We start from the raw sequence: 27,771 nt of genomic DNA on the forward strand, positions 1-27,771 counted from the left end.
TATTGGAATACAATCAGTTACGGAGGCTGTCTGTGAAATACCCGTCAATATTTCAAGACTTGCTTGGCTAAAAATGTCATTGCAGGTTGAGAGGTCACTTAAGTCACTCAGTGAAACACTTTCTAAAAGCATCACGGAGAACACAGAGAAGCTCAGACTACTGTGTTGCATATGGTTTGTATGTTTTCTATTTTCTTCTTGAATCATGAATGAGATATGGAGCAGTGAGGTGGGCCTTGCGGTTGCTAGGCAACAACCAGCATCGAGTCTACAGCTGTCAATGGGAGCATCCTTGCATTTCTGTGTGGTTAACATCTTATAGCAGGAACATGGACCTAAAATACAGCGAGGGGAGCATTTCTTGTCAGTATGAGTTGTGTCACAGTGAGACAAACACGGTGCTGACAAGCAGAAAAGCACCAAAATCTCCCTGAGTGTGCATTTCCACTGAGGACAATGCTGCAGGGGCACAACAAGCTCATCCATCTGCCTTGTTTCTCCCCAGCAATACTTCTAGGAGTTATATACAGTTTGTTTTGTCACTGTTGGCTTCATGAACAAAAGCTGCTCCATGTTAAAAGGTCCTTCAGGTCCATGTGATAATATGATAAAAAAATGACAACCGAGGTAAAAATATATCAATAAAATGATACTTAATACTACAAAAACAATGTCAATGTCATATTACAAAACTAAGGCAATAATAATATTGCAAAAAAAATATTCCTAATTTTATGCAATATAATATTGTTATACTGTGATAATGAGATAAATGTTCAATAATCTATGTTTCCAGTTATATATATTACAATTTTATAAAAATTTGATATATGTGTGTGTGTATTACTACATAATGTTGAAATTTTCTTCCTATAACATTGAATTATTATAAAAATGTGTTATGTACTTTACTCATAATACATTATGACTTAAAATATCAATTTTTTAAAATAAATGTGTTTTTGATATGTTTGTTTTATTTTACATTTATATTATTTTAACAATTTTTGATATAATTAATAATTTTGATTAATATTATATAAATTATTCTACATATAATACTATGATTTTATTATTATTGTATTCCAACTTTATTCACATGTAATATTCTAAATATTCTCCTGACATGATGGCTTTTTTTCTTGCAATTTTTAACTCAATGGCAGAGAGCACCATGTTTAACAACAAGACTCTGTTGCAGGTTGTGTTAAGTCCATGACTCTTGTGCGTGTTGGAGGAGGGCCACGTTTGTGAATACACATGTGTTTATTTAAACGCGTCAATCCATGCTGACAGGATGCTGACAGGAGAGGAGAGGGAGGGAACATGGTGACATGACTAATAGCAGCCCACTGTCTCCTCCACCAGCGTTCTGCATCCTCCTGTCATGCTCTTTGTGAAAGACTGCAGATGGCAATGCGATGCAGCCGCCTGCACTGAGGCCATAATAACAGTCATTAACTGGGAGTGAGAGCCAGTGGATCCGGATTACCAGTCTGTCACATCCCTCCTGCTGTAAAAAAAAAACCCTGTTTTTAATGGGCTTCCCACATGGCCATTGTGCTGCATAAGAAGACACTACAGTATTCAATTCAATGAACATAAACAGTACATTGCAGAAGCAGTTAGTCCCCATTGCAGCCAGGAGGAATCCGCTAAATTGGAAGATTAGAATGGAGCGCAAACACGAGTGAGTGTTTACTTGCAGACATAGAGCAAAAGCTGAGGCCTGCATGAGTGACAACTTGTTTATCCTCTCTGACTGCATGAGTGACATGCATGTTTATCCTTAGTTCAAGACAAGTTGCTCATTATGCATATGACAAACTGGGTGTTTGATTGTTTCTGTGTCTTCATTACTTTTTTTTGAATGACACTTAAAACTGTCAAAATATGAGCTTTTTTGAAGAACTCTTTCTCTCTCTCTCTCTGTCTTGATTATTGTTATTATTAGTTAGCATGTTGGCCACACAGTCAGGAGATCTAGAAGATCTAAGTTCGAATCTTGACTGGATGTCTCTGTGTGGAGTTTGCATGTTCTCCCCGTGCATGGGTGGGTTTTACTCCGGTTTCCTCCCACATTCCAAAAACATGCTAGGTTAATTTGCGACTCCAAATCGTCCATAGGTATGAATGTGAGTGTGAATGTGAGTGTGAATGGCTGTTTTTCTATATGTGCCCTGTGATTGGCTGCCGACCAGTCCAGCGCCTCTTGGTTGTAGTCAGCCAAGACTGTCAGCCTGTAAAATGATTATTTCTCAAATTTGTAAAGAAAACCTTTTATTAAGTTTATTGTTTGCAATATTTTGATGACTATTTGTGCAACAAATATAACATTTTGTCAAATGACTATGACTATGACATATATTATTAGAGTTCTGAATTTTGACTCTCCAAGTCTCTTGTGAGACAGAGCCCAGCCTCACCTGTCCCCTTGTCCTCATCCGATATCACAGCCTTGAATACCGACCGATGCTGATATCGATCCAATATCAGCAAAGATCACTATGTAGTAGCACAGAATGTTGGAAAGGGCTTAATCAAGTTATATTACTTAAACAGAGAATAATAGTCAGATTCCTCAGTAGTTTCATCAACATTTGGCATAATGTAGCAAGCCTTGACGTGCTCATTGAAGCATTTAAACCCAACATTACTCACCACAATATATACTTTTTTTACGCTTACCAAATGTGTCAAACAGCGTTGGATGTTTCAGAAAGCTGTTGCGAAAATCCTTCTTCAAATGCCTGATAATGTTTGTCGTATTGAACTTTCCTGGTTTTGTACCACAACAAAAAACTTGTACATGGCAAGTATTGCACTCAGCTGCAATATCTTTTTTGGACTTCAACAAAAAATATTAATGCGAAGTACACAAATTTTAATTTTAAATCTTCAAGCATTAAAATGGCAAAATGAAGGAAATGCAAATACAAAGCATTAAGAAGATGCATTGAAATTGTGATATGCAGTACCCTATACTGGTCACTAGGTGTCAGTAGGTGAAACTTACAAGTACCAGACTTGATTACCGGAACCACAGGCTTTTATCGCAGGTTTCAATGATCTCACAGTATAATCATTAGAATAGCACAGGCTTCTTTTGCGGCTGTAATCCAGCTAAAACTAAAGTTTTATTTATGCTTTAAATGGCTTTGTCTCTGATTATGTCTATGATGTTGGATAATAGGTGACTATCCTCATTCATTCATTCACTTTCTATGCTGGTATGCTGGAGCCTATCCCAGCTGTTTTTGGCCGAGAGATGGGGTACATATAGACAAACAACCATTCACACTCACATTATGGACAATTTGGAGTCGCCAATTAACCTTAAATGTTTTTGGAATGTGGGAGGAAACCGGAGTCCACGGGGGAAACCCACGCGCGCATTGGGAGAACATGCAAACTCCACACCGAGATGCCCGTGCGGAGATTTGAACCCAGATCTCCTAGCTGTGTGGAAACCATATTTAAAAGGATTGAACAGGTTCTTTACGCTCTGAGTGCGAAAATATTCCTTTTATGAAGAAGGACTCCAATTTTGCAGAAATTCACTCATCACGGTCTGGTCTGGAACCAAATAACCTTGATAAATGAGGGATTAATGTACTTAATTTACAGATGAAATGTAAGAACACAAATATTTTCAATTAATAAACATAAATAGATAAACAACACTATGACAATGACTATTCCAAAACATTTAGTCAGTAGTCAGTGACTCACCAGCCATGAACCTCACCACATGTCACCGATCAATGCTAAGTATTTTGCAATGTCCCTATCAAAAGTCAACTAAATAGAACCAAAAAATCCAACAAGAAATAATGCAGCCCTACACGGCGGCCATGACATTAAATTAAATAAAACAGTATGCCGCGGACTAAAACACAACAGATCAGCAGAGACATAAAAGGCCTTCCTCCCCACTGCCTAAATCCACTTGATTTCTCCACTACCTCCCCCAGAGGCAGACTTATGTAACAAAAGTGCTCAGTGTTGCACATGAAGACATAAATAATCAAATAGTCAGTGCTGACACAGTCAAAGACCACCTTAACAATGCAGTGGTCCGGTGGTCTTTTGACCTTAAGGCTGCCACTGCCACCTTCAGGCATCTCCAAGAGGAGCTCTCCATGGTGCTGAAACAGTGGTCATCCAGGTGTTATAGCTGTATGAAGGCCACTTTACTGTACAGTTGTCAAGTAGGCAGGAGAGCTACTAAGGCTGACGGATTATATAATGCTGTGCAATGTGACTGTATGTTTTCAAAGCCCCTTTTTTAAGGCTGTGTGACATGCACAGGTAAGGCACGTGTTCTTACGCTATGATGGGCGGTTGCAGTGCTGCTTTGCATCTTCTCGTATCCGAGCTCCACTGATCTTTGCACTTGAATACATACAGTATATTAAATGTCGGGGATTTTTTCCTCAGTTGAATAGTCGTTGTGCTGCATGTATGATGGTCAGAAGAAGATGTCGATTAAAAAGTAGATAAAATTTGGAGTTCAACCAAACAACTTCTGGAAAAAGTGAAGTTTCAAAAGTCAAGGAAAATTTGATTTCAAGTAGCAGTCACAGCAAAATGTGTTGCTAACCATGGAACCACAAATGGAACTTAACTCAGTTTACAATATTACAATATGAACACTAGGGTTGGACGATCATTTTTATATACCGAATGTAAACAAGCCAAGTTGATGACACATAATGTGAATAAAATGCTGTTATAGTGAGAAGGAACGTTCATATGGGGAAGTATTTACCAGGCAGACCACTCAATCATAGCATAAAATCACTATGGACACTAAACCAGTTGAAATGGATTAAACAAAGCTCTCATCTGTGGTCTCGTCGAGCGACATATAGGTGTGGATAAGCGGTACGTTAAGGAAGGTTTTTCCTTCATGCCATCATAAAAATCCCAATATTCAAAAGTTTGAGTGCCTCTTCTCTCAAAAGTGGAGTGAGCGAGCTAGGGAGATGACAGATGATTTTCCCATGTTTGGTGCTCATAAACAGGCTATAGGGAACCATTGCTGTTATAACATCATTACAAAGTCAATTTGACACAGATGGGAACCTTATAGAGTCTTATCAATGTACTTGTTTTAGTTTGATTATGCAGATGTTAAGTAAACTACATACTGACAGTTAAAGGTACTGGGGGTGGGGGGGCTAACATTCGAATGAGCTGCAGTCTTTACAGTCATCCCTCGCTACAATGCTTCCAACATTATGCCTTCACTCTAATACAAATTTAAAGCATTTACCCTGGATTGGTCGCCAGCCAATTGCAGTATAAAATGTGTGTGCCTTTAGGAGGCGGGGCCTGGGAAGTGACGTGTGTGCGTGTGACATCCGCCTGCTACAGGAGAGTTGCTGTGTGAGTGCCAGTGATTGGCTTGAGTTGTGGCTGACAGCAGCTCCTGTGTGAAGGTTCACTGCATACTGTATGTGTTCTCTGCGCCATTGCAGTAGTATTCTGCTACACTGGCCACTATCAGTCAGGAAAGTCAAATGGAAAATGGTTATTTACTTATATAGCGCTTTTCCACCTCTTTTTCCACCGCTCAAAGAGAGTGACATTTATGTCAAACATCTCTATTTACTATTATGTCAATTATATTGGTTAATACAAGTGTTAATGTGACTATTTTTGATAGCAGATGGACCAGAGATGAATTAAAAATCCACTTGAAACTTAAAGCAGTGGCCCCGCCATTTGTATGCTCAGCAGCACACTTGGCCCAGTCTCCTATTTTCCCTCTCCTGTGTTTACTGTGTTTGTGCACAAGGGGCTGTTATGCCCCTGCACCACGGAAGAGCCATCACAGGGTTAAAATACAGCACCCACAATTATTGCATACATTGCATACGTGTCCTGCAGGGACACTTGTAGGACAATGCAGCACAACTTGTCACCAAGATGCTGTGTAATGTCCAACCTCCTTCCTGGATGTGTTGCTACGTGGACACCGTGATGCACGGGCCTTTGCGTGCAGCACATTTACATGATATTAGCATGCATAAAGGCAAAACAAAAGATGATACATGCCGAACACCTCCTTTGTCATTTTTGACCCTTACCTGTGTCAAAGTGGGAGCTGAAGGCAAAGCTGGGATTGAAAAAGGCTGAGGACATGACAGTCACATGTAGGGCAAATAGCATCCTCACACATAAAAAAATGAATAAATTTGGGAAAAATAAATAAATAATCAAGCCGATTCAGACTCCAGCTTCCTTGATGGTGCGCAGCAGCATATTCGCTCTCACAGAGCCGCCAGAAATCCAGATGTGGACGCTCATCTTCATAATGATTAGCACATCTGTAGCATCACTTTTATATTGTCAATGTTTCTATTTCCTGCATATTTTGGGGTGGCTGGAAGGCGTACCTGATCGTCAATTTTGTTTAATTAATCTCTCCGTCAAATCTGGCCAACCATTTTGTAAATCCAACGTCACGTTTCTTTCCCCCGCCCCCCAAATAAACCTCTTCTCACTTGTTCTCCCTCAACAACTGATAGATGTGCTGTTCAGTTCAAAACAAAACGACCAACGACGCTCATTTGTGCCTTCCAGAAGAGAACATCCTGCGCTATTGTCAAAACTATACAGTATACGGCTACTTCCGTTTATCAACTTCCAAAATAAAACTACATCCGCCAAAAGGAGAAGGAGACCCTTTACAGTAAAAGGCAGATCGTCGTCGGTTTTTCGTGGGGCTTTACGAATAGGGGACAGCTGGCCGGGGGTATAGGAATCCTGCTTGTGGTTTATCATGTGGGAATGATGAGTCATGTGATGCGCGGCCACGCCCCTTGTCCCTCTGGCCGTAAGACCCTATTGTGTACAGTATATGAATTAGCTTTGAAAGCTCCAATGAGGAGCACTCATTGAAGTCACACAAACACCATGCTGTAATAGTCAGATAGATGGATACCCATCTTTATTAAATTATTTTTATTACTATTATAAGTAAATAACATACAAATATTACATATAACATAAGTGAGGTGCTGAAAGGGGAACTTTCCCCATCATTCACAATCCTTATGTGAAACATGAACACATTTTATCGTTTGATGTACCTGCTGTGGTACGTTATTAACACTGATGGTGCACTGATGACAACATGTAATAATTACAGTATATTGCCGTATTTTGATGATTTAAAACATTACCGAAACTTTTAAGGATTTCACATACTAGCCCAGGAGCTTACACTTTGTCAACAACAGATACAGCAACAAATGTCCAATCTCCTTGGGATGGCTGTATCTTCCAGCAGAAGACGTGTGGTCCAGTCCTCAGGTAAAAAAATTCTTACGGCAAACCAGCATCAGTCTTTGTAGCGAAACTGAGAGCTCGGTATCAACTCTTCTGTCTGTGAATGACACTGAGACTAGCCGCTAGTGAGGCGCCGTGTTAGTCCACCAGGTATAGTTTTTCATGTTAGCTGCTACAATAGTAATATCACTGTAACTTGGTAAATATAAAAGTCTGTTATGTAAATGTAACACTGCTATTTTTTTAAGTTTTTTTGTGAGGCCTATAGCATCAAAATAGCTACTTCATTTAAAAGTCTTGTTAATGTATAAGATAACAATACTAAGGCCTTTGTGGTCGTCTTTCTCGTCTTCTCACTGGATCCAGAGGCCTCCTCTGGGCTGCAAGTGAAAACCCGGGTGGACCTCTTTGTACGAGCCACAAAGATGGGGTGAAGCTGCCGTCCCTGATGTGGTCCACAAAAGCCTCCATGCTGTCAAACTTTGTCGTGAGGCTTGCCAGTTCCTCCTTGAGAGCACTGAACTGTCTGTAGAGGTCACCCAGAGCGTCGGACAGAGGCTGGATCCTGCATACACATGCTTGGATCAGTGCAAGATCATCCTGCGATCTTAAGGGGGAGAACCAATTGGTGTGCAGGCTAATGTGTAATGTGTTTTCCAGAAAGACGTTACATAAACACATTAGTCATCACCACTTTGATACACGTCCAGTGTTTCTTTGGAACCATTTTGAGAGTCTTTGCAATGAGCTCATCACAAAGTAGAACCGGCTCGTGGTCATGGATATTGTTAGCTCTGACTGGTCATGTTACATAATTCTTCATTTGACTGTGACTGGGAAAACAAATAGGAATAATACTTTGAAGATGAATATGCATTTTGATGAAATTAGTAATACATCCGGCTGCATGGCGGTTGAGTGGTTAGCATACAGACCGCACAGCTAGGAGACCCAAGTTCAATTCCACCCTCGGCCATCTCTGTGTGGTTTTTGCATGTTCTCCCCGAGCATGTGTGGGTTTTCTCCGAGGACTCCGGTTTCCTCCCACATTCCAAAAACATGCTAGGTTAATTGGTGACTCCAAATTGTCCATAGGTATGAATGTGAGTGTGAATGGTTGTTTGTCTATATGTGCCCTGTGATTGGCTGGCTAGGGTGTACCCTGCCTCTCGCCCAAAGACAGCTGGAATAGGCTCCAGCACCCCTGTGACCCTTAATAAGCGGTAGAAAATGAATGAATGACTAAAACACATTTAATTGGTAATATTATATCATATTCAGTTTATTATAGACCAAGAGCTTCAAACATGCTATTTCACTTCGGAAAATGTGACATAAAAAGGAGGGAATTGTGAGTGGATGAGTTAGTTTAGACTTGGCTGCTAGTTGGGCGACGGTAGGAGGTGATGACAGTAGTACTGTTAATTTCATTCATTCATTCATTTTCTACCGCTTTTCCTCACGAGGGTCGCGGGGGTGCTGGAGCCTATCCCAGCTGTCTTCGGGCGAGAGGCGGGGTACACCCTGGACTGGTCGCCAGCCAATCACAGGGCACATATAGACAACCTACTGTTAATTTGTGTCAACAAAACACAGAAAAGACAAAGTCAAAGCTATCTGGTGCACAATTGAGAAAGAAGAGGAGAAACAGGCAAAAGATAAAGGTATGGAGCTATAGTATCACTTTATATATATATATATACGTATACATATGATCAAATAAGCTAACATTACTTGATAATACTTGCAATTTCAGGGGAGCTTGAGCTTGTGAAATAAACATCTTTCAGTAGTTGGGAAAAGTTTAAGTTTGTTTGGTCCCTTGTGTTAGAGGTATGTGGGGGGCACAGGGTCAATATGATTTTATTGTGATATTAATGTGATTATATATTTTAGTTTTATAAGGAACATTATTTTAAATTTATTTTCAAATCCTGAAGCAACATGCTTTTGGTCACTCATGCTATAATAGTCTTTTGAGTGTAAGGCTTCCAGTGTGACTCACCTGCTGTATTCCGGAAGGACAGTCACATGGTCATTGATGAGCAAGTCTTTCACTTGAGTCAAAATAGCAAATTTCCAGTTGTCCAGTATTTGTGTTAAGTTGGAGCAAGCCTTGACATCAGTGCGCTCTGCTGCAAACACATGCTTTTAATTTAATGTGATTGTAAAAAAAGAAAATGGAATTGTTATTTTGTTACCAACCTTTGTCATACCAATGTGACCTTTCCTTTTGCCATTTCTGAGATGTGACAATTGGAATCATGCAGAAGAGGAGAACAGCGCTTCTAATGTGCATTTTGTCCTCTTGTATGTTCCAAGTTATGATGCCGACCATTTGTGCTGCTGAGTTACAACTAAGATTTCTTGTTCTTTTTACTGCAAAAAAGTAGGCAAGGAAGTAAAGTTATCTTACCTTTTACTCTGTGTCGGTGCCTGTAACACAAAACAACAGTGTGTCAACCTCCAATATATCCAATATGATAGCCACTCCCTCTCCCCATCTGCTCCTGCAAAACATTATCCCATAGGAAATAATGCCAAGCCAGTCATTCAAGTGTATAAAAGTAATAAAAGTAAAATAAAAGCACCTGACACATGCATGTTGTTTTTGATGGAACAGGAAGTCACCTAGTGGGCTGTCCATCCACTCCGATGCAGACGTCAATGTTATGTTCAAGGTTATCATTCATCTATGCTCTACTTATATTCCCCAAGCTCTGTCTAATCCTGTAGAGGTGTGTAAGAGCAGTACATTCTTGTTGTCTGCTGTAATTTCAATGTGCTCATCACACCACCATCCGGCTTGCAATTGTCCCTGCAGATGTCGCCACTTTTAAAAAGGAAGAGCTTTTCTATGATCACTTCCCAAAATCAGCAATTTCAAGAGTGCCGCATCCCACTGAAAGACCATTTTGGACATTTCAGAGTCAGTTAAATGTCCTTTGTTGGCCCGTTTCACCACTGAGGAAGATAAAGTGCCAATTAATTGTTCACAACTCGATATGGAGTGCACTTATGTAAATACACATAAGCAGATGCGCTTAAAAACAACAATAATTTAAGTTCATACAGTTTGGAGTTGGAAAATATACATACAAATAATCATATACTTAAAATACTAACTTGTGTAGTGCTTTGCTTACAGTAGAAAAGCCAGAGGCCACTGACAGGAGGTAGCAACATTCCCATTATGTCTTGCTGAGCCTGGATGGAGGAGCCTCAGGAAGGAACCTGGCTATACTGAATTGTTTCCTGTTTGAAACTTTGCATAATGGTACCAGTAGGATTTCTACAGCTATTCTTCAAAGTCTCTTGTTCTAGTCCTGACCTAACACATGCACACACTGTGTTAACTGTCTAATCCCCTCACTGTGACTCTCACATGATGAAGAAATCCCAGAGGCCAAACACAGCATGGAGACGACGCTCAGGCTCACATGCTACTGGGCAAACATTCCACATATCTCCTTTTTTTGTGTGGACGTCTTCACCAGCAGAAAGAGGGTTCAAGAGAGGATTGCTTTTCCATCGTGATGGACAACATCAGGAGGTATTTGGGGGTGCAAAGGGTCCCTTGGCCCTGGACAAGAAGGGACAACACACCGAATGAATCCAGCCCACTTATACCGAAGGTAAAACGATCAAGGCTGCACTTTGGTCCTATCGTTGGACGTCACGATAAACATTAGCTGATTAAATTATTTATCTAACTTTTAAAAAATGTACAAAAATCTCAAGGCACTTTACACCTCCACGCATCCTTAAACAACCTCACATAAGCAAGAACTTCCCTCAAGGGAAGACAACTTGAACAGAACCAGGCTCTATGGGTGGTAGTCTGTCTCGAACCATTAGAGTCGAGTTAGAGGGACAGAGGTAGAGGGGACAGAGTGTAGATAGAGCAAATAGGACAGAGGGTTTTAGTGATTGGGAGAGAGAATGATGGACACAGCAGCCGTCTGGTACAGTCCCATAATGACAGCAGCAACAGTAAAGGTCTGATTCCAGCCTCACCACCACCAATAATGAGTAGATGAGCGTCAAGGTGCAACAGTACCCTTGTTGACCATGTCTCAGGGGGCAGGGAGTATCAACCACAATCATAATCTAAAAAAAAGTCAGGGATTGGTACAAAGACAAATGTTATGATGTTACCACTTGAAAGTTGAATAATATTAAAGTTTTCATTGTAAGTATACATAATGAAATATTTTTGCACTTTCAATATTATACTAAAATACAGTTTTCAATAATTATAAGTAAAGGTATAATAATAAACTACAAGCATAATGGGTTTTATATTCAATTCATTCATATTTCATTGTATTATTTTCCCTACTAAAAGATTTGAATGTATTTTTGAGTGGTAGTTATTTGTTATGAATTTTATGTAAAAGTAAGTTTTTTTGACTTGAAAAAAACTCAATTATGTGTTAGAGGGATGTCCAAACTTTTTTTTGACATTTCAGGTATCAACTTAGCACCAACCCTATGTGAGTAACCGCGGTCTCATGCCGGGCTCACACTGTATTACATCTGGGCTACACGTCGGTTGAGTGGTTAGCGCACAGGCCTCACAGCGAGGAGACCCAAGTTAATTTCCACCCTCACTTTGCATGTTCTCCCCGTGCATGCGTGGGTTTTCTCCGGGTACTCCGGTTTCCTCCCACATTCCAAAAACATGCTAGGTTAATTGGTGACTCCAAATTCTCCATAGGTATGAATGTGAGTGTGAATGGTTGTTTGTCTATATGTGCCCTGTGATTGGCTGGCGACCAGTCCAGGGTGTGACCCGCCTCTCGCCCGAAGACAGCTGGGATAGGCTGCAGCACCCCCGCGACCCTCGTGAGGATAAATGGTAGAAAATGAAAGAATGAATGTATAACATGTTTTTATTACCTGTACACAAGCATTACATCAGAAATGTAAATATGACAACATTATCGATAATGCTGTGTCATAAAGTTGACATGTTGACATCACATGGACGACCACATGATTTTGTATGAAACAGAAATCTACGTCACCACAGCTCTGCAGGCAAATACAGCTATTGTTTACAAAAACTTCCTGTATAACAGGCTAATCGCATGAACAACAGTGAGAGTTTTTGATGATCAACAAAAAAACTGTAAAAAACTGTAAATGGCTATTCTGTTTTAAAACTTTTAAAACAAAGGTCACAGTCTGATGGCAAGTATTTCTCAGATATTTTACAACGTTGTTTTCAGCCACGTTGACAAGCTGATCAATATCGGAAATTGATAGTTGAACAATACTGGCATATAAGTTATTTTCATAGTATTTGAACGTTCTCCCCAACCTAATTTTACAAAAACAATAACTTTTGCTTTTCATATTATGACAAGAGAAAAAAAATTGTCTTTAATATTTGACTCTATGCTACTAAAATAATTTTCTTCCTCATATTATGAGTTTATTCCTGTAAAATTGTGACTTCTCATTGCAATACAACTTTTGTCTAAACATTTTTACTTTAGTCTCGTAACATTGCAGATGTTTTTCACTTGCTTTATTTTTACATTTCCAACTCTTCACTTTCTTCTTCTAATTCTTGTAATTCTGACTTTATTTCCAAGATACGTATTTTGACCTAATTCTTGTAACATAACATTTTTCGCAACAAAGTTTTCCAAAAATGACAACTTTATTCTTTGTTTTGTTTGTTTTTCATAATATTACAACTTCAGAAAAATAGTCTCTTTAATATTGCAACTTTATGATAGTAAGATTACATTATTTTCTTCATATTATGACTCAGAATTTTTTTTTCTGGTTAGAACTTCTGGTTAGTAAACTTTTTTTTGAACATTTTGACGTTATTCTTGTAAAACTAACTAACTGTAAAACTACTAATTTTTCAATTTTTGCTGTTGTAAAAAAAATCCTTGGGGATGCTGCCCCCACACCTGTGTTAAAGCAAGAGCTATGTTGATTTTTAAATAAAATTCAATATGGGCTTAGGTAATTGAAGACAAAAGGTCCTTTTTTGTTGAATATCCTAATGAGACATGAATATTTCGTTTGAAATGAACTAATCCATTATCATTATCAATAAAGTTGATTTTGTTTTTCCTATAGGTGGATGCTGATGAGAATGCCCACAAGACCACCAAGCTCCACGGAGTGGTGGCAACTGACAAACGGGAGCCTGGATCCAAACACATCCATCCCCACTCCTCCATTTATTGTTCCATTGACTACTTCCTCAAATACCTCCTGGTTCTCAGCAACCTGTTGTTCTCCGTTATGGGCCTGCTCGTCCTCGGCTTGGGGGTGTGGGGCCTTATCACCAAAGAATCCCTTGCTCAAGAGAGGATTGGAAGCATCGGCACCGACCCTATGCTGCTGTTGGTGACTGCTGGCCTCCTGCTGACTTTTCTCTGCCTGTCAGGTTGCGTGGGAGCCTTACGGGAAAATGGCTGCCTGCTGAAGGTGTTCTCCGCAACACTGCTGGTGCTTATCACAGCCCAGGTGCTGGCCCTCCTCGTGGTGTATAATGTCCAAGTGCAGATCGAGAATGTTCTGCGGTTAGGGATGTTGGCTGCCGTGGCCGGCTACCAGGACGATCTGGATCTAAGGTTCATCACAGATGAGATCCAGTCCAATCTGCAGTGCTGCGGGGCGGACACGTACAGGGACTGGGAGATCAACATGTGAGTGGGGACAGATGGTATTAGTTTAGTTCATTTTGAACATACATAACAAGGATACACTGAATTACATCATGTTCACACAATTCAACACTGGAATATCCAAGAAGCAGAGCATTTAACTCTACACCTGTCACTGAGAGTATGACAGTTTGAGTGATGGCGCTTACCATCTTTTCCTTTCCTGAAGATACTACAACTGCTCCGCCCCAGGAGTTCTGGCCTGCGGTGTTCCAGCCACATGCTGTTTGTACCCGCGGGGGAATGGAACCGTGTGGAACTCTCAGTGCGGCCTGGGAGCACAAAGGCTGACTGAGTTCAGCGCTCAGAGTGTGATCTTCCTGGGAGGTTGTCTGGGGGAAATGTCACGGTGGATGCAGCAGCACCAGGGCCTGATTGGGACAGTTGTTGGGGTCATACTGGGGGTGCAGATCCTGACTGTGTTGGTGACCATACGACTCCAAAAGAGGTTGAATGACATCAAGTTAATGCATAACAGGATGTAAGCAATGGTAGAATGTTTCCCATTTAATGCGCCAATGCAAAAACATGACTAAACTGATCCAAAACAGGAACTGATCATGTGATAGGTGATGCCAACAGGTGCCATGAGCCAAGCTATCAAGCGAGCAGTAAAAACTGCATAATGGTCCACCCTGTGCCTCCTGATTACCTGCACATGTGCTTATAAAGAACGCTATACTGCCACCCATGGAGACCTGATGTAATACATAAAAAACAGATGTGACTCCTATACATCTATATAGAATTGTCATGATAGACACTACATCAATGCATAAAAGTCACAAACCAATTTAGTCTCCAATTTTTCTTGTGGTTCCAACAACCAACTGTCAGGTCATGATGTTTATCCTGCTTCTTGAAGCAAAAGCAGCTTGGCTATGGACCGCTACAAATGCCCTGTTTTCATCTTCAACAGCACTGCACTTGCAAGTACCTTCTTGTCCATCCTGCAACACAGAATCTAGCCTGTAGATGTCACTGTTTTTCTTTATAGCTGATCCTCCACTCCTCAATGAAGTGATTTCTACTAAGAATGTTGCCCACTCATTGAAGCCAAAGATGGCAGATTCTCCACTGGTGATGTCACTCACAGAATGTGACTTTCCACAGAATCTCCGGCCTCTCATCTCTTTAACCAACTGCGTGGGTGGGCCAGCAAAAGACCCAACCGCTTCCTGCTTTTTCTGTTTAACTCCAGGAGAATCGTTTTGAGCCTGAGACAACCAGGCAACTGCGGTCTTGAGATTAGTCCTCCATTAGTCCAAGTTTTGTGATGGCACCTCGGAGACGGACATTGACATTTAGACTACAGCCTCGTTTGACCTCTGGATCTGCAGAGGGAATGGGCTATGGAGTTGCTGCTAATCCACTTTTGGCTTTCAGAGAAAATCTGGTTCCTCAATTCACCTTTTACACACCACAATCTGATTAATGCTATTTGCACTCGAAGGTTGCCTTATTTTCCTTATTGTCCAGTGGTCTTAAATGTACAGCTGGGAAAGTGAAACATATTAACCAAGAAGAAACCTAAATTTAATAAGGAATTTCTAACAGGAATGTTAGTTATGTGTACATATCTGGCCATTTCCAAACTATAAACAGGTTATCAAATACAGTGATGCCTTTAATATGGCAGAACAAATATGACTGCACAGCCTCTTGCTGTCTATCCAACTAACTATTTTGCCATCTAGTGGTTGTACGTGGAAGGGCGTTTCATTTAATTTTATTTTAGAGATGAATCAATTCATCTGTTTACATTAAGTTAATAAACTTACTAATAGTAAGTTTATATTCATTCAGTCAATTTTCTTAATAAGAAATGTAGAAATGACACGGCTGACGTGTGTGTGTGTGTGTGTGTGTGTGTGTGTGTGTGTGTGTGTGTGTGTGTGTGTGTGTGGATGAATAAGTCAGAGTGGGACCTCTTCGTTATTTTTCAACCGTTCCTATCCTCTGAGGTTATAGTTGAAAGGTTAAATGCTATAGAAGTCCTCATTACACGTGTAGTTCACGTATTGTTGATTTAATAAAACTACGTGTATCAACATGGGGAAGAGTAAGAATCGTACCGAGGAATCTGGGAAGGTGGTTAACAATGTCGGAGAGAAAGCAAGGTAATTTAAAGACAGTAGATTTGGCTAAACGCTTTGCTGTTAGCATTAGCAACTAGCATGCTATCAGCTAGCATCCCTGTTGAGCTGTTTTAGCTGACAGAAGTCACGAGACAGAACAGTGTGAAATGTTGTTTACTCGGAAGTATATTTATTGGGTATTATTATAAAGTATATTTATTGAACTCCGAATATAAGAATGCAGTTTGAAGAAGTTACTCACTACCCTTAACTGCCACTTGTTTTGCTTCAACTTATATGTGTTTGTTATTGTTATGAAAGCATCCCATCGATTTTCAAAGTTGAAATGAGATGGTAAGAACATAACGGAAGTCGTAGCCTGACACTTGTGCTGCGATGTTCTACTGTTTCGTAATTCTAAAAATCAATCTCTTTCAACATGTCAGCTCCAAGAAAAAGCACAAACGAGATACTCGCGTCCAAAAAGACAAACAAAGCGACCACCTTGAACACATCCCCTTCAAGCTGCAGGAGATAATGAAGAGCAAGGAGAGGATGAAAACCGGTGCTAAGAAGGCAAATAATTCAAAAGCTGGTGAGTTAAGAATACAGTTATGTTCAAAATTATTCAACCCTACCGAAGTAATGTACTTAAGCAAATTTGCCATTTATTTTTTTATCTTGTTTATCATCAGAGCAAAAAAGGACAAATGCAGTTTTTGTAATATTTCAACAAATATCCTTTGTGTAATTACATATTACACTGCCCAGAAGGAGCTGAGTATAGTAATCATTTTAAATCTACTGGATTGTTGGTCATTATGATTTTACAAGTCAATTTACAATTACAAGTCCTTGTAACATTTCATTATAAACATGATTGTCGATTTATTTCCAAGAACCCTTTCCCACAATGGTGGTTGAATAATTCTTAACCCAACTGCAAGTGCTACTGTGTTGTTACTGAGGTTAAGCCACTAGTGATGTTGCATGTTCTGTTGTTTTTTTATTTCAGCCACCATCCTTGGAAGAAAGCCAGAGGAGTCAACAATCGGAGACATCCCCGTCCCAATTTTCAAGCGAAGAAGGAGAGAAGGTATAAAACAGTACTTCCAGCGCATGGAGACGGAGTCGAAGCACGTCCTCTTCCTCACCAACAACCAAGTGGATAGGAAACCAGAACTGGATGCAGATGAACAAGAGAAGCCTGCAGATCAGGGCAAGTCTATTAAAAAGAAAGAGTAAGTCCAAAATCAAAATTTATACAAAACATTTCTTGACAACAGGGAAGCACTGACAGATCTAGTAACTAAACATTGAGGCACAACATTTTAGAGTTATGTATATATGACAGCAACATATTTGAGGAGAAGAATATAGAAAAAGTTATAAGGGAATTCCTCGACAACACACTCTGATATCCGAAGATCTCACGGCATGCATTAAGGGGACCTATGATGCTTTCCCCACTTTTCTGACCTATAAATGCAGTTAAAATGTGTTAAACAATGCCAATGTTTCAGATAATGAGGTTTGTACATTTGGAAGTAAGACCTGAAAGAAGTTTGGTATTGCTAAGAACGCTCGGTTTCAGAAGGTGTGGTAAAACTGCCCCTTTGTGATGTCACAGAGAAGCGGACTTCCTTATATGGGCATGGCTTTAAGCCAGATAAGCTCTCTGCCCTCCCCCAAGCTCTGCTTTCTCTGACCTTCCCCTGCCTTCCCCGCCTTTCCCCAAGCTCTCCTTTTCTGTTTAAGTTGCTAGCAATGTCTTGTACGGGAAAGCCATATTTGTTGACAGAACGTTTTTGCAGGAAGCACGAAATCCAAAGAAATACTACTGAATAGGTGCAGATTCTGGAAGAACTAGAAAGCTTCTGTGTTGGTTATCGTGTCTAGCTGCGCTATAGGAGTCCACAACTCTACAAAGCAGAGGTAGGGAACCTATGGCTCGGGAGCCAGGTAGGGCTCTTTTGATGACTGTATCTGGCTCTCAAGCATTTCTTACCACAATAAAAATGTATTTTTGCTAACATTTTAAAGTAAACCATCACAGAAATGACTGTTAAAAATAATATTCAAAATCAACAACTTTCTTATGCATTTTAATTCGTCCATCTATATTCTGCTGCAATACGGCCAACTATATCTATCTTTCCTGATGATATTTTCCAGGTCAAACACCAAAACTTGATTATTACTGGGTAATGCTGTAGTCTACCTCGGTCATTGAGATGTCAAAAAAACATGTAAATGTAAACTTTCCTCCTTTAGTCAAATAGCTAAAGCTGCAGAACCAAGCCTTCTGGTGAAGATGGCCAAAAGAATGAAATACGTGTACTGAATACGGTTCAAAACTATGCAGCAGCAAAAGTTGCATTAATGGCAGCAAGTATTTGATTTATTATTGGACACTGCGCTGCTCACAAAAGTATGCTGACCACACCCCATTGGCGTGGGGTAGTGTGCCTGGTCTACACAATTAGAGCCCATTATATCTAAAACTGTTGGTCTTACATAAAAATGCACACATTTTATTGCATTCAAAATGTATATGGCTCTCACAGATACACATTTTAAAATATCTGGTCCTCATGGCTCTCTTAGCCAAAAAGGTTCCCGACCCCTGCTACAAAGTGATATCTCTGATATCAAAACAGTCGCCCTATGACTGCTTGCCCCTCAGGTTGAACCTGGACGAGACGCAGACTGCCCCTAGGTCACATTTTTGCATTATCATGTCTCATTTGTTTCAGGTATGACAAACTAAGACTTCAAAAGCGTCAGCAGAAAAAGTTGAACCGACAAGAGGCCAGGCTGGAAAAAGAGATGTTCCAAGGTAAGAACTCTGTATAATAACGAATAACGATTAAAGCTAAATTGGAAATTGGACTAGTAGGATCACTTACACAGGTATACAAAATTTGATGAAGTTACAGAAACGAGAACGAAAACTTATCTTTTTAGCTAAATTGAAGCCGCTGATGAAAAATGACATTGACTTTGTCATAACAAGTTGCATTTTTTTCAAAAATGTAATCTCCTTTTTATACTCTTGCACACTGAAATTCATAAATGAACATGAAGCTGTTAAGACAACAGTATTGCTCAGTAGCTTCTACGGTTTAAAAATACAACTTGCAATTAACAGGCCAATGTGGGGAATTGGGATTGGACCTTACTTTACATTTGTATGGTGAGGTACTGTGTTACTTAAAAACGCCTCCTCCAGTTCATAACTATTTTATGATAGCCATATTTTGACTTTGGATTAAATAACTTCCAATGGACAAAGCTGAAAGAAAGAAACAAAATGAGTCAGTTAAGCTGGTTATGCTTATCTGTGTATAGATAACATTCCCTTTGGAGAGGTTTCCATGGCGCCTCCTTCTCTAACCAGCAAACCCAAGAAAGCACCCATCAAATCTCGGGTAAGACAAGCTCTCAATGAACGTTTAACAGGCTTCACATGGTAAAATATAACATTTCTTTCCTCTTGCCTCCTGACCCCCACAAGGCCAACAGGGAACTGCTTCTCAACTCACTCCTTGGCCACACAATGGTGTCCACCACCAAGTCCTCCATGGCCAAGCAGAGGATCATGGAGGAGGAGAGGGAGCGGGCTGTGCAGGCCTACCGCCATCTAAAGAAGCAGAAAATGCAGCAACAGGAGCAAGCAAGGACTTTAAAGTGCAAGGGCCTCCAGTGATGGAGCTCCAAGTGTGCTCATTTATTTTCTTTTAAAGTACATTAGTGGTTGTGGGAGTGGGAAGAGCAGTCCAATGCAGATAAGGTCAGTAGGAAACAGACATTTGCATCCCCAGGTTGGGAGCACACATTCAAATAATGTTATCTTGAAAAGAAGACATGCATTTCAACAACGTACAACAGCACAGACAACTGTAGACTTACTCTCCCCTCTGATTTTGTCTATTTATTACAATATAATACATAAAAGGTTGCTCTTATGCTTGTACAGTACCCTCCAGACGCCACTAGATGGCAGTGTTTAAAAAATCATTTGCAGTCTCTGAGTCTCGAGTCTCTCCAGCTGGTCAATGGACCCGATGCCTGCCTGTAAGGTGCAGGCCGCCTCTCAATCAAAACTTGCCTTTGAAAGATAAAATTACAACCAAAGCTGACAGATAAATGTCCTGAGACTCTCAGGGAAAATTTATCATTTTGATGTAATTAAATATTTGCACCATGCTATGGTTGCCGCAAGTGTGTAGTCTTGCATGTGCAAAGGTACCCCTGATTTACAGTCGATGCTCACTTGTGTGAGCCTTCAGACAGAAATGAATAAATCACGTCCGTCTTGCTTATTAACATGCAGCCCAGGTTATTTGCATTCATAATCCTTTCAAGGCTTACCCTCAATCCAGCCATGAACAAAGCCTTTGTTGTAATGATTGACTTCTTGCGACAATATGACCAAACAAGGACCAGCTCGTATTTTTTGTCAGTTATACTACATAGACGAAATGCAGGTGGCATGACTGCTCTGTGTGTGCGTGCATGTGCGTCTTTGTTTAACCAGCAAAGTCCAGCTTAAGTCTCTGCCTGTTTGTCTGCTTGGACGTTACCACAGTAACAAGAGAAGGCAGCTGTTTGTGATGGCGAGTGGCGACTGCTGAGGCCATGCGGCACGTGTCCAATGCATGTGCTGCATGACGGCTCTTCATGTTGTCGAGTGCTTTGTGGTGACTTTGGCTGTCATAAGAATGTGATATCTGGGTTAAGTTGCTCTCTGAGTTAAGGTGCTAACCGATGCCAATGGCTTCAAGCTTTAAGGAAAACTGCATCCTTATGTGAACCATCACTACACGCCTTTCTCTTTTCCACGCGTTCCAAAGAGAGAAAAACTGCAAAAAAAAAAAAAAAAAATGGAAGCAAGCATAGGAACAATAAGACAACCAAATTATCTGCAGAGTATTGGCCTACATTCCATGTTTTGTTTATTCACGACTAGATGGGCCGTGTTGTATGATACATGAGCACATAACATAGCGCGATATCACAGTCAATAGAGTCAATACAGTTGTCCCTCTGGGGTACCTTTTCCCGTTTATTTTGGGTAGGTGTAAAAAATGTTTCTATCACTGCAGGATTTATTGGGGCAATCTGCTCCTCGCCATACATTGTACACAAAGCCTTTCCGTTGATGGTAAGTTAGTAAATACCCAGGACTTGATGGAAACTGTCCAATAAATGGTGATGGTGATAGATGATATCGACAGTGAGAGCTTTATCTCAAAGACACATCAGTAGTATACCTTTTGAAATCATTGGGTGTTTTGGCCTTTCAACACTAGATGCCCTCATCAAAGGCGGCCAACTACAGAACGATCAAGCCTGTGTCCCATGTCCAATTATGATTAGATTCCGACCTCGGATCAAAAACTACCACGGCAGACCAGGTCATTTTTATCTGTTAAAATTTGGATATATTTTCCTGTGAATGCATGCTCAACTGCATCCTTTTTGCATGTCAGTGTGTGCTCTGCTTTAAAGGGCTCAACTTGTGAGAAAATCTTTGAGTGAGACTTCATGGTGTGCAGGGCAAATTTATGGTTGTCCCAAATCTGGCTTACCACCACACTCCCAATACTCTCTGCAAGTCCATGTGCTGGTAACTCCTTGCCAAATCTTTTAAGCATTGCATGGGCAGCCCGTACAATTGCAATCAAGCGTTTGTGATAACTTGCAATGAGTCTCTTACAGCGCTGTGGAGAAATTTTGGCCCACTCATCTTTGCAGAATTGTTGTCATTCAGTCACATTGGAGGGTTTTCCAGCATGAGGTGTCTTTTTGCCACAGCATCTCAATAGAAGGCAGGTCAAGACTTTGACTAGGCCTCTCCAAAGTCTTCATTTGTTTTTCTTCAGCCATTCAGAGGTGGACTTGCTGGTGTGTTTTGGATGGTTGGTGTGGTTTCAGTTTGAGGTCACCAACAGATGACCAGACATTCTCCTTCAGGATTTTTTGGTCGACAGCAGAAGTAATGTTTCCATTTATCACAGCAAGTCTTCCAGGACCTGAAGCAACAAAACAGCCCCAGTCCATCACACTACCACCACCATATTTTACTGTTTGTATGATGTTCTTTTTACTTTTTTGCTTTTACTTTACGGCAGATTTAATGGGACACAAATCTTCCAAAAAGTTCAACTTCTGTCTCGTCAGACCACAGAATATTTTCCCAAAGGTCTTGGGCATCATCAAGATGTTTTCTGGCAAAATTGAATTTTTGTTCAGATTAAGTTTGACAAACAAGCAAAAAAAGCATTGGAAGTCATCAATATTTTGAGTAATGAACTGATGCTCACTTTTAGTCTATGTTGAAAGAAAATGTATACTGCACTGATGACGCTTTTAGTTGGTTGGAAGGTAGTTTTAAACATTCCACGATGTCCTCGTAGGCTAGCTGACATTCACAGATGACTTCATGACGACTCCTCCCCACAGGGGATCTGATTTGACAAGAACAGGTAGTCTTTTCCTGTAATTCAGCCATGAGTGTGTGTACAAAGCATCATTTGCATGATTGTTGGCAGTCCTGCTGATGTAGTTCATAGCTGATGTCATGTTTTTTTTTTAGACGGCCACCTATTTGAGGGAAAATCAAAAGCACCTCTGCTGATTGCGGCCAAATTGAGCACTCCATTTTGCCTCCAATTTGCTTCAAGACACAATAAATCAACAAACAATTGCACACAATTGACAGAATAATCAATCGATCCATTATTCCTGGGAGAACCATGTGTCCTCATCTATTTCCAGTTGGTGCACAATGATGCCCTTGTCAGTGAGTCGCAGAGGCTGCTAGCACTTAACCGAGTGGTTGTGGTAGTGGGGGGAGTGGGAGTGGCCCGCTGCTAGACAGTGTGTGCAAGTGTCTGATAACTACACATAATAGAACCTCTCTGTGTGCAAAAAGCAGTCAGAAGTGTGTAGACTCATGCAAAAATTATACACCTGAAGTAGAATATTTTATTATTTGAATCAGATTAACAACATAATCTGAACAAAGAAGGCCTGTTTTGCTACAGCACATATATTTATTACCACCTCATGACCATCCAAACTTATGTGTGAATTATAACTACTGTATGTCATAACTATGCAGAAAGTCTGTCACAGCAACAAAAAAAGTTCCACTTGTGGATCTTATGTAAAATCAAAGCACAGAACCAAAGTGTAGCTATCCACCAGACAGAGAACATAAGCCAGGGAGAGCAGACAATGTGCTCTCGACTGTGTTTGTGAGCGATATGGTTGCTAAGAGGCCAAAGAGCCCACCGACTGATGCAGTGAGCTGCTGCGACTGCTGCACTGGTTCAAAGAGGAGGCCGAGGCACGACGCATCATCATATCCTGGTCCATCTGTGGAAGGACGTAATGATTAATCTCAAGAAAGAAAAGAGGAGGCATTGATTTATTAATAGAACACTCGCCTTCGTCAGACCCTTGGTAATCAGGGCGATTTCAGTGGGCTGGTAGACGCAGCTTCGCAGTTGTCCATTGTAAGCGCCGTATGGCGACACCGGTTTTGTGGGCACTGAGAAGGAAAGATAGGAAATGGTGTCTTGTTATGTTTATGATGCACCGGATTGTCATCATTTGGTGTATGTCAGACAAAGTGAGGGTTGTAATCAAAACGTGTATAACTTAAGCATGGATGTGATTACTACTGTGATTAAGTGTGGGTGGAGTTTGTAACCGTGTCATTACCAAATATGTTCTTAAGGGACAGTCATTTTCTACCGCTTGTCCACACTGAGATGGCTGAGGGTGGAATTGAACTCGGGTCTCCTAGCTGTGTGGCCTGCGCGCTAACCGCTCGCCCGCCGTGCAGCCCTCTTAACAAAACTGTAAAAATTAAACTTGGATACACTTTAGATAGAACATTAGAGTAGTTATTGTAAATCTTATATGGCATTATAGATTTACTATCCATTGAAGTTTTAAGGCTTCAGTTACTATGAATAAAATATCACTCTTGGTTTTATTGGATTGTTAAAAAGTTCCAGTTTTTTGGTCACCCTGTATTTCAACAAAAGACTACAGCTCATCTTTGTGAAAAAGCCCATTACTAGTCTCAACTTTCATCTGTGTTCTTTTACTTTAATTAACTTTTTTTTTTACATTTACATTACAAGGTTTTAATATTTCAAAGATTCATTCTTCAATAACCAACATTCTTAATATTCTTAAATTACCTATTTCACCTTTTTGCTAACTTTCTTCCCGTAACCAATCCTTCATTCTAATAATATTTTGACTTCATTCTTGTAACATTATAACTTTTTTTGCAACCTAATTTCCTTGTTCAATTATATTTTTCAAATGTGCCGAGGGCATTGAGCCCCAAATACTGATTGCCTGTATTATGGACACCCCTGATCTAAATACCTGGCAACATGTGAGCAGCAAGGTAATTGTGTATTTTTTACAGACAAACATGTGACGGTAGTGTAATGTTCTTGAGCTGCATGAGTGCTGCCGACACTGGGGAGCTGCGGTCCATGAGGGGAAACAGAAATCCCTGTGTGCTAACAATGGTGCTCACACTAAATATCGTCATATTGGGCACTGTTTGTACATTTCAGGTGAACTTGTGTTGCCACCTATTTAGATAGGAGTGGCTCTGTTGTGGTATTTCCAGTGAAGATTACTCCAAAGTAAATCCATTGGGATAGTAGAGTACTATCAGTATATCATATTACCTGATGGAGGCTCCTCCATCGTGAAGGCTTTATTCTCCATGTACACAGTCTGGTGAGGTGGCTCTGGCTCTTTGTGAATGTTGTCGTACACCAAGCTCCTGGCTGGGTAGATGTGGTCCCCATCATGTGGGGGGTCCAGGTCCTCCTGGGTCAGTAAGCAGATTTCCGGGATGGCGTACAGGAGCAGGAACACCCAGGCATTGGATACCACGGCCACAGCGAGTGTGGGATCATCCCAGCTGGCGTCACCGAGCACTCTGTTCCCGTGGATGTACATGACGATCCAAGCCACCCATATGGCCACGGTGAAGAGGCCTGACGCCAGAATGAAAGCTCCATCTCGCCGCCACTGCTTGTGCTTGTGTGTCAGCGAGGGCACGGCCATCAGCACAGTGGCAAGCAGCAGGGCCATCACGTAGGTGAGCGCCATGACAAAGTCCTCATTGGCAAAGCTGCAAGACAACTCGGAGATGTCGGTACCACCCGGTGGATTCCGCACCACTGTGATGAGGAGCCACTCTGTGTTAATGATGACCTCTACTAGCCAGAGGCCCAGTGCTCCCAGGCATAGCATCCAACTCCTGGGCCCGCGACCCCTTCGCTCCAGCAGGGCGAGCCACAACCCATGCATCACCAGACAGGCCAGGCATCCCGAGATCAAGACACCGAAGAGGAACCTCCGCGCGGCACAGCTGGTGGAGTAGCGGCCCACGATGAAGGCGAAAGTAAGACCAAAGAGTCCCAGGGTGAATATGAGAACGCCTGCCTGCAGGGCCACCATACCTTTCCTCCTCTTGTCTGTCACAAAGGGCAGGCATGCCATGAGGATGATGAAGAGAACAAAAGAGGTCACCACGCCGGTGGCGGCCAGGGCTTCCACCACAACACCCCACACCATGGTCAAGTCACACAGGTTGTAATATATCGAGCCGATGCCTGCACCGCATCCTTTGGGCGGAGTTGTCAGAGCCATGCCTTTCTTTCAGGTACTGAACGTTCCAAGATGCTGCAAACACAAACACGATGAGTTATCTAATGTGTGCTTTTTTTTGTTGAGCACACTTATTCATTCATTCATTTTCTACCGCTTTTCCTCGCGAGGGATGCTGGAGCCTATCCCAGCTGTCTTCGGGCTAGAGGCGGGGTACAACCTGGACTGGTTGCCAGCCAATCACATGGCATATATAGACAAACAACCATTCACACTCACATTCATACCTATGGACAATTTGGAGTCGCCAATTAACCTAGCATGTTTTTGGAATGTGGGAGGAAACCAGAGTACCCGGAGAAAACCCACGCATGCACGGGGAGAACATGCAAACTCCACACAGAGAGGCCGAGGTTGGAATTGAACTCCTCGCAGTGAAGCCTGTGTGCTAGCTGCTCTAGCCCTGAGCACACTTCGTGAAACTAAAATTATTTGGCTTATGTACACTATTATTGTAGAATTATGAGTGATTATCTTTATTGCCGTATTAAATATAATTATAGCGACCTAGCTCATGCAAGAATCAAACCCAGATCGCAGTGAATATGCTATTTACCCTTCCCCAAGCGCTGCTTCTTTTTACAAAACAAGCTCAATCAAAAGTTATTGTATTTGATGATTCCCAGCAAGAAGAAAAATATTTTAATGTGACAAAGTGTGTCTGACAATGAGTGCTCCTCCTCGAGCAGGCGAGGTTGCCACACATCCGGCTTCTCCTGAGCAATACAACTTGGGGAAACACCTTCTCTAGGCCGGCTAGCCTCTCTCGCTAGCCTGATGACCACCAATTAGTGGTGAGTACTTAGACATTTTATAAATGTTTGAGGCATATTGTGGGTTGAAGATTGGATTGTGTCATGTGTGAACAATGGTAACTGAAGAGAGATGGAGAGGGTTCTGGAGCCCAGTCTAATCCAATAATTACAACAGTTAATTACATAATTACAACAATTACAAATTTGCTTCCCAAATTTGAGGAGAATATGAACATCAAGCTAGCAGAAGGATTTTGAGGGAGGGGGGAGCGAGTTGTGTCAAAAATAGGGCACAGCCATGACTTTTAATTTGCTGGTGGTCCCAGAGCACAATATGCATCCCCTGTAAACACACATATATAATACTGTGTATACAAATATAGTGTAGAAATAAGGCAAATACATAATCAATGAGCTTCTCTAAATCTAGACTGATATAAAATAAGATTGGCCAGATAATAAGACCATACTTCTTGTAGACATTTCATTAAAAGTAATATTTACCGAGATTTTGTCAATACAGAACCAAAGCAACATTATGACATCCTACCTGTTGCAGGTCTAACAGGTGATCCAGGTAGACCTTTGGCCCAAATGCTCAATTATTATTATGATTGCAAGTCGCAGGCTTCTCAAGCAGATCATCCAACCAGTTTCCTGCTCACTGACTGTGTTTTCCCAGTGGACTCACGGACCAATCCCGCCACTCCTTCCCCCATCATGTCATCTGTCCTCTACAGTAGTCTCGGGCAGGTCATGCTCCGTCAAGTGGGGACATCCAAATGGACGTCACATCACCACCTCCACCCTCTTGTTCGCATCCAACCTCTCCTTTGTTGCTGCAGCTTTGCATACTCTGCAAGATTAGGAGTCAGCCTACTTATTTGTTCCAGTAGGAAGCTTAGGTCCAAACAAAGAGGCCACTCACCTCCTCTCAAGTGGCTCATTTCCACTTGAGTTGGACCCGTGAAAATGGGTCACAACACATTGTTGTCATGCACAGACTAATGCTGATTAATGGCCTTTTATTATTAGCCTGATTAGATCACTTTTTGTGATGAGACTTCCTCCTTAGACTTTCAGTTGACATATTTCCATCACGTAAGGACCCAATGAGTTTTCAACAGTGGACAAAAGTGATATATACTGTATTTACATTGAAATGTCAACCATATATTTTGAAATGTATATATTTTTCAATTAAAGCTGCATGACTGAGGA

General features: G+C 41.1%; 4 protein-coding genes across 4 annotated transcripts in view; 2 read left to right on the top strand and 2 right to left on the bottom strand.

The window, feature by feature from the left end:
• aatka (apoptosis-associated tyrosine kinase a) overlaps positions 1–6,614 on the bottom strand; it is a 37,841-nt gene extending 31,227 nt beyond the window's left edge. The window contains exon 1 of the mRNA XM_058049789.1: positions 6,096–6,614. Coding sequence (XP_057905772.1) covers positions 6,096–6,177 — 82 coding nt within the window. The 5' untranslated portion in view covers positions 6,178–6,614. The remainder of the gene's footprint in view (positions 1–6,095) is intronic.
• A 4,198-nt stretch (positions 6,615–10,812) lies between these two features.
• On the top strand, positions 10,813–14,815 carry LOC131103485 (tetraspanin-10). The gene is made up of 3 exons (XM_058049801.1): positions 10,813–10,934; positions 13,405–13,979; positions 14,167–14,815. The coding sequence occupies exons 1-3, from the start codon at positions 10,836–10,838 to the stop codon at positions 14,480–14,482; spliced, it is 990 nt and encodes a 329-aa protein (XP_057905784.1). The 5' UTR covers positions 10,813–10,835; the 3' UTR covers positions 14,483–14,815.
• Positions 14,816–15,918: 1,103 nt separating this feature from the next.
• Positions 15,919–22,541, top strand: ccdc137 (coiled-coil domain containing 137). The gene is made up of 6 exons (XM_058049802.1): positions 15,919–16,117; positions 16,522–16,670; positions 17,091–17,316; positions 18,832–18,914; positions 19,427–19,506; positions 19,593–22,541. The coding sequence occupies exons 1-6, from the start codon at positions 16,050–16,052 to the stop codon at positions 19,782–19,784; spliced, it is 798 nt and encodes a 265-aa protein (XP_057905785.1). The 5' UTR covers positions 15,919–16,049; the 3' UTR covers positions 19,785–22,541.
• A 539-nt stretch (positions 22,542–23,080) lies between these two features.
• Positions 23,081–27,318, bottom strand: LOC131103484 (G-protein coupled receptor family C group 5 member C-like). Its single transcript, XM_058049800.1, has 4 exons — positions 27,101–27,318; positions 24,805–25,810; positions 23,533–23,636; positions 23,081–23,461 (listed from the first exon to the last, which is right to left on the bottom strand). The coding sequence occupies exons 2-4, from the start codon at positions 25,775–25,777 to the stop codon at positions 23,357–23,359; spliced, it is 1,182 nt and encodes a 393-aa protein (XP_057905783.1). The 5' UTR covers positions 25,778–25,810; positions 27,101–27,318; the 3' UTR covers positions 23,081–23,356.
• Between the last annotated feature and the right edge of the window lie 453 nt (positions 27,319–27,771).

The sequence above is a fragment of the Doryrhamphus excisus genome, chromosome 15 (genome assembly GCF_030265055.1).
Source record: "Doryrhamphus excisus isolate RoL2022-K1 chromosome 15, RoL_Dexc_1.0, whole genome shotgun sequence".
NCBI lineage: Eukaryota > Metazoa > Chordata > Actinopteri > Syngnathiformes > Syngnathidae > Doryrhamphus > Doryrhamphus excisus.